Source organism: Myotis davidii, unplaced genomic scaffold (genome assembly GCF_000327345.1).
Source record: "Myotis davidii unplaced genomic scaffold, ASM32734v1 scaffold534, whole genome shotgun sequence".
Lineage (NCBI taxonomy): Eukaryota > Metazoa > Chordata > Mammalia > Chiroptera > Vespertilionidae > Myotis > Myotis davidii.
In genome coordinates this window covers 2,893,709-2,900,656 of record NW_006286678.1, presented here as the reverse complement: position 1 = coordinate 2,900,656, position 6,948 = coordinate 2,893,709, and the positions used below count along the sequence as shown (strand labels likewise).

Genomic DNA, 6,948 nt, shown 5'->3' with positions numbered 1-6,948 from the left:
TCCTGCTTCTGGTCCTGCGCTGTCCTTTGGGGCCCCATAGACACCCTTTCTGTCCCCTCCCAGGCCAGCCCCTGGGAAATGTGAAGGCAGAGGACCCATTCCTTGAGTAAGCTCTTTTCCAGGCTAAACCCATCCAAAGAGCTGAAAGAGACTTAAAAAAAGGACTAGCCCACACCCTGCATGCCTAGACAGGGGATCTGAGTGGGAGGGAACAGGAGATGCTACGGAAGGCTCAGAAATGCAAACTGGGACGATGATGGGAGCTCGGCGAGGAAGGCAGGACTTAGTTGCAGGCAGTGAGTGGGGAGTCATGGGAGGCCTCTGAGCAGGGGAGTGGCCTGGGTAGACACCGGCTTGAGGTGGTCCGTCTGGCCTCTAAGAGCGCAGCAAACGTGCCCCTTCCCCCAGGCACCTGCAGCCCCTGATGTCCATTCGACCCCGCAGGCCCATGGCTCCCCTCTGGCCTGGTCCACTCCCAGCAACGTCCCAGCCCCGACGGCCTGCCCTTGCCTTCCTTCCTGTCCATCCTCCACACCTCACAGCAAAGTCCACCCTTGTACCTTCAAGAGGTGGATCTGTTGCAAGCGGGCCCCAGGGTCAGGAGCCCAACCTGGCACACCCCCAGGCTCGGGCCAGGCCTGTCCCCAGACCTTCCCGCTGTGCCCTATTCTGGGAGCACAGTCCTCTGTTGCCAAGGCTGCAAGCACCTCCCTCCAAGGGGTTCACCCTGGGTCACAGCATGCAAAAGGAAGGGCCCTGACTGCAGGGGCACACCCTCTGGGACACCTGACACCGCCTGGGGCAGCCTAGCCCTTTTGAGAACTTCCGGGACACCTTCCAACGCAGGCATTCCATTAAATGAGTAGCTAACTGGTCCCTTCCTCCCCTCCCTGCCTTCACAGGGCACTCTTTACCGACACGTCTCTGCCTGGATGGGACATAATCCCTGGTGACCAACAAGGAGCTATATCTGGGCCACATTTGGGTCCTCACTCTTACTGCTCAGGGTCCTCGGGGAAGTCATCTCCCCAAGCCTCAGAATCTCCTCTGTACAACGGGGCAAGGCTCCCCAAACAACGGACCAATGGCACCCACGTCAGCACTGTCTTATCTGCCCTGAGTCAGGGCTGCGCGATGGGACCGGCACCTGTGTCCTTCCCCTCTCTCGGCCTCTCCTTCCTGCTCCCTCACCCTGGACGTGGTTACGTAAGAAACTACCAACCAAATGTGCTGAGGGGCCTTTCTGGACCTGATTCAGACACAAGGAGGCACTTAGGAGGCACCAGAGACGGTTCACATGAGCGGGTGGGAGAGAGGGAAGCGGCTGTGGCTAAAGAGGGTGACCCAGGAGCCCGTGACCGTGCTGTGATCCTGGCATTGTGGGCAGGACAGAAAGCGCCCTTACTTTTCAGAACTGGATACTGAAGTTTGTGGGGATAAATTGACAACATGTCCAGGGTTTGCTTTAGAAGCCTTCAGTGCGGGGTAAAGGGATGGATGAAGCAAGAGGAGCAGTCTCGAAAATTCTAGAATCTGGGTGTCGAAGAGTTTGTTATGTTGTTTTCTACCTACTTTTGTGTTTGGCCATTTTTCATGATTATAAAAAAGAACGAGGCGGCTGTCTAGGACTGAAATGCAGTTTGCAAATCAGGCGGCACCACCTGGGAGAAGAGTCGCCAGAATTAGCAAATAAAAATACGGGCTGCCCAGGGGTATTTGAATCTCACATACACAACACATGTTACTTCTGGTCTGAGTACGTCCCGTATGATATTTTACCGATACCGAGGAATTCTCTGCAAAGAGCTTGGCAATTTCTTATAAAAGGACACAGGTTTGACGACCTAGTCCAGTGATGGCGAACCTTTCGAGCTCGACGAGTCAGCATTTTGAAAAACCCTAACTTAACTCTGGTGCCGTGTCACATATGGAAATTTTTTGATATTTGCAACCATAGTAAATCAAAGACTTATATTTCTGATATTTCTTTTATATATTTCAATGCCATTTAACAAAGAAAAATCAACCAAAAAAATGAGTTTGCGTGTCAGAGGTGTCATAGGTTCACCATCACGGGCCTCGTCGCTGCCCTCCTGGGCCTCTGTCCCACAGACCTGGAGACTGACTTATGTTCACACAGAAACCTGTAGGCGGATGTTTATAGCAGCTTTACTCATAACAGCCCCAAACTGGGAACCATCCAGATGACCTTCAACGGGTAAATGGTTAAACGAACTGTGTTGCATTCACACCCCGAAAGGAATACTACTCAGCAATAAAAAAGAACAGGCAACTGATAACACGCAGCAACTTGGGTGGATCTTTTATGCTGAGTGAAAAAAAGCCACGCCCAAAGGTTCCATCCCGTATGGCTCCATCCAGGTGACATTCTTACAATGACAAGAGCAGGGAAATGGAGGACAGAGTGGCTGTGGGGGCCTAAGGTGAGAGGGGAGCGAGGGAAGTAGCTGTGGCTGAGAAGGGCAGCCCGGGAGATTTGGTGACGCTGGCAGCATTCTGCATCTTGACCGCTCCGATGTGGGTATCCTGGTGGTGAGACTGTACTCCAGTCTCACAAGATGTTACCAGTTGGGCGGAAAGGGTGCAGGGCACATCGAATATGTTATTCCTTACTATTGCGTGTGAATGTTCAATGATCTCAAAACAAGAACGTTTCATTAAAAAGAAAAAATAAACAAGAAGGTATTTGGTGCTTCTCTGAAGTGCAGATTTGACTGGCGTCCTGCGTTTCCTCTGGCCACTCTGGGGCCTGCTGGGATGCAGACTCTCCGGCCCCACCGCAGAGCTACCGAGTCAGAATCGCGTCCAAGTGACACCAAGGCATGAGCTCTGACTAGTTCAGCAAATACCACGTGTCCTCAGCCACTTATGCCACTGTTTCAAAAAGCCCAAAGGGAACTAACTGCACATTTTACCCGCGATCAGGCTGCACAGGATAACTGCATCTCAACCCTCCGAGTAGAGTCCCGCTGGACACACAATGGAGCCGGACTCCTGCCCTTGCCTCCAGGGTCATCACAGCCCAGCCCTGCTCCCCTCTCTGACCACCTCCCACTGCTCTTGCCATGTGACAACACACCTGTCTGTTTCTCAATCACCAAACCCATTCCCACCGCAGGGCCGCTGCATGTGCTGTGCATTCTACCCGAATCCTCTGCCTCTAGGGTTTCTAGTGGCTCTCTGCCCAAGTGTCAGCTCCCCAGAAAGGCTTTCTCTGCTCCTTCTCTCTGACCTAATCCTCTCGCCCCTCCCAGGTCACATTCCATCACATCAAACCAATTCCTTATCTCATCGCAGTTATTAACACCTATCCATACTCAATGTTTCATGCAAGTTGGAAACCATGACACTTCTGACAAAGTCCAAGTCATAAAAATCAGGAAAAAAAACACATTAATATGTAATTACTAGGTAATTGACCTTAGTGCCATGAACCTAATTGTTTTCTCTGAGCCCACAATAACAAACATGAAGAAAAAAATATGAATGGATGTAGGTGAATTTCTTTTTATATATTTTTTATGGATTTTTTATAGAGAGGAAGGGAGAGGGATAGAGAGTTGGAAACATCGATGAGAGAGAAACATCGATCGGCTGCCTCCTGCACACCCCCTACTGGGGATGTGCCCACAACCAAGGTACATGCCCTTAGTCAGTCTCGAACCTGGGACCATTCAGTCCACAGGCCGACGCTCTATCCACTGAGCCAAACCGGTTAGGGCCAGAATCTTTTATTTTATTTTTTTATATATTTCTTATTGATTTCAGAGAGGAAGGGAGAGGGGGAGAGAGAGAAACACCAATAATGAGAATCACTGATTGGCTGCCTCCTGCACGCCCCCTACTGGGGATCCAGCCCGAAACCCAGGAATTGAACCATGACCTCCTGGTTCATAGGCTGATGCTTAACCATTGAAGCATACTGGCCAGGCTGGACAGAGTCTTTTAGAAGCACCCAGAACGTGGAAGAAATAAGTAGCCAAACAGGCCATGTCTGGGGGTCCGTCCAGCTCTAACCTTGACGTCTTTCCATAAATCCCATTGTACACTTGTTCCTCCCTCGCTTGAAAAATTTCATCTTTCTAGAATACAGCTCACACTTCTCACCCCGGCATTCCAGGCCATTCTCATCGGACCCTGATGAACTTCCCCAGGGTATTTCCCTTCCTCCCTTAGATAGACTGTTCTATCTGTTCTGGCCAGACAGCTCTCTGCATTGTTCCCTGGACAGTCCACACACAGTCCCCACCCCATGCCTTGGCTTGTGCCATTCCCTTTGCCAATTATGCCCTCCCTATTTATTTGGATGAACGATTCCCGGGTAATTTGTTCAATCAATGAACATGTACGAGCACCAACCGTGTGCCCTCAATGTGCCATATGGATAAAAAAAGTACTGGTTCTTTCCCCCCTATTCCAAGTATAGGAGGTCCCAGCAGAACACCCGGGTAGTGAGATTCCGATCGGTGATTGGTAAGTTCTGAAGTGCTCTGTTGTTTCTGAATGCTGGTGGCTTACGTGCGGGTGACCTCAGATTATGAGTTCGCTGACCTGAATCTGTGGGACTCCCGTCCGCACTGAACTGTTTCCTCCAGAGACCTGTGTCTGCATTTGCTGCGAACCAGAGGCCCTACCAACCCGGCATGGCTGAGACCCCTGGAGGGTCCCCCTCTAGGCAGAGACGCAGGTCCCCGAAAAGATCTGCTATTGGGTGAATCTATATGAAACTGCCACTTGGGGGTCCAACACTGTTCAATATCAGCAAATGCCAAAGGTCCAACCTCTACTGCCTACATCTGCCCTCAGGACAGGCCAGTTCTTTCTGTTCACTTACTGCTGTCCTCTCCCGCCTTAGGTTTTGGCTTAAGGTTGGTTTCCTTTACGGGGGAGAGCAAGTGGCTTTGGAGATGTCCCAGATGTCGTGTGAGCCTGGCAATGCATTAAAAAATACGTTTTATTCAGGAGTGAATCATTTTGCAGTGGGGTAGAGGGGAAATCCCAGGAATAGTTAGGCAACTGCTGAAACCCCAGGAGAGGTATATTTTTCCCAGTGAAGAAACGAAGGCTTATGGAGGTGAAGTGACTTATTCAAGGTCACGCGGCTGGAGCAGGCAGGTCTCGGGTTTGAACCCGCGCACCGCAGCAGAAAGCAGGCTCTTTCTACCTTCCCTCTGCCCTGAGCTGCCTCCAGAGAGCCTCCGGGCCTGGGCTCGCCAGGCGCCCTTACCTGGTGTAGGGGGATGACGAGGAAGGCCCCCCCTCCAGCACACTCGGTCACCACTGCGATGAAGTGGGGGTTCACGGCGCAGAAGTGATTGTCGTGGACGCTGTGGGTGATGGGCACCGAGTCGTAGCAGTTCTCCTTGCTGGCTGGTTTGCCAAAGACGTGGCGGAACTTGGAGCTCCGGTACTGGGGGTGCCATGACATCTGCGGGAGACAAACGGGGACAAGGAGTCTGAGGCTCGCTGCCTGGGTAGCGGGGCGCACGGCGACCTCCCTTGGAGAACACAGAAGAGGGGACAACCAGGACAGGGAGGTGCTGAACCCAGTGAACAGGCTGTATCTGCGGCTACTTCCATGGACCTGGTGAGATGTAGCGAGACGATGTGTAATTACTGCTGACCAGTCTGCTTCTCATCCTTCCGCGTGTGAACACAGAAAGAGCAGAAAGACTGTAGAGAGACCTCAGCACATTCCCAATCCACCATCTCACCAGGCAGGCCAGCCACCCCGCCCCTCCCAGCCCGGCCAACTGGGTAACGTTGTGCCCTCGGGAGCCAGCCAGCCTGCGCTTCAATTCCAGCTCTGCCTCTGGCCAGCGGGGCAGGCAAGTGACTTAACTTCTGCAGACTCCGTCTTCTCATCCGTAAAACGGGGACGACGAAAGCATCCCTCTCAGAGGCTTGTCAGGAGGATTAAATGAGAGGATACACGTAGACCCCTTGACCAGCAGCATAATTACGGCCACCACTCTCATCCAGGCATCCTGAGCTGGCCAGGCTTCTCATCCAGGCCTGCATTTGTTCACTCGACGTTTACTGAGCACCACTGAGTGACTGGACCTGTGCCAGGCCCGGGGGTTTCGGAAAGAGGTGGGCAAGAGGAGGACTAGCCCCTCGGGAGCCACGGTAAAGAACCTGGGCTCCGAGGGCGATGGGAGCGGCTGCAGGACTGTGAGGCCAGGCTTCACTTTCGGGAGGAAGGAAGGGTGGGCCGGAGGAGAGGTGATGGTCACCTGGGCTGGGACAGGGCAGAGGGCGTGGAGAGGAGAGGACATGGTAGTGAAATGCCAAGGAGGGAGACCCACCGGCCTGGCGTCTGCGTGCCCGTGGTGGGCTGTGGGGGCGGGGGTGAGTCATGGCGGCTGAAATCAACATGGATCCGCTGGCCATCCAGTCCTAGCCACTCCGGCCCCCAGGAATTGAACCATGACACCGCCCAGAGCTCTCCCTCCACCGCCCAGAGCTTGGTCCCATGCCCGAGGGACAGCTCTGCCCAGGGTCAGGGAGCCTCAGGCCTGAGCAAGTGCCCCTGAGCTCACAGTCACCTGCACGGAAATAACAGCTCACAGTGGGGGGTGGTTGCTATGTGCCAGGGCCATTCCACGTGCTCCCCTGTCTGAACCGAGCAGGCAGGGCCACCTGGCTCCCCTTCGCAGGTGCAGGGGTGCAGCGAGACGTGAGGGCCCCGAGGTCACACAGTGTCAGTGGTGGAGCTGGTTGCCGAACCCGCTGTCTGCAGCCTCCAGCCCAGGTTCCTGAAGATCATGCCCATGATGACAAAAGCTCTTTCACACCCACTGCACCCTGGACCCTACCTTAGCTCCCAGCCATTCCCACCCCCACTTCACCCAAAGGAGAACAAGGCTCCGGAAACTAAGTGGACGCCCTCCAGAGAGGGGCCGGCTGGCCCTGGAGCAGCCTGAA

General features: G+C 53.7%; 1 protein-coding gene across 1 annotated transcript in view; it reads right to left on the bottom strand.

Moving 5' to 3' along the window:
• Positions 1–5,666, bottom strand: part of CORO2A (coronin 2A) — a 24,759-nt gene extending 19,093 nt beyond the window's left edge. The window contains exon 1 of the mRNA XM_006758439.2: positions 5,249–5,666. Within this exon, the coding sequence (XP_006758502.1) occupies positions 5,249–5,449 (201 nt within the window). The 5' untranslated portion in view covers positions 5,450–5,666. The remainder of the gene's footprint in view (positions 1–5,248) is intronic.
• Positions 5,667–6,948: the final 1,282 nt, after the last annotated feature.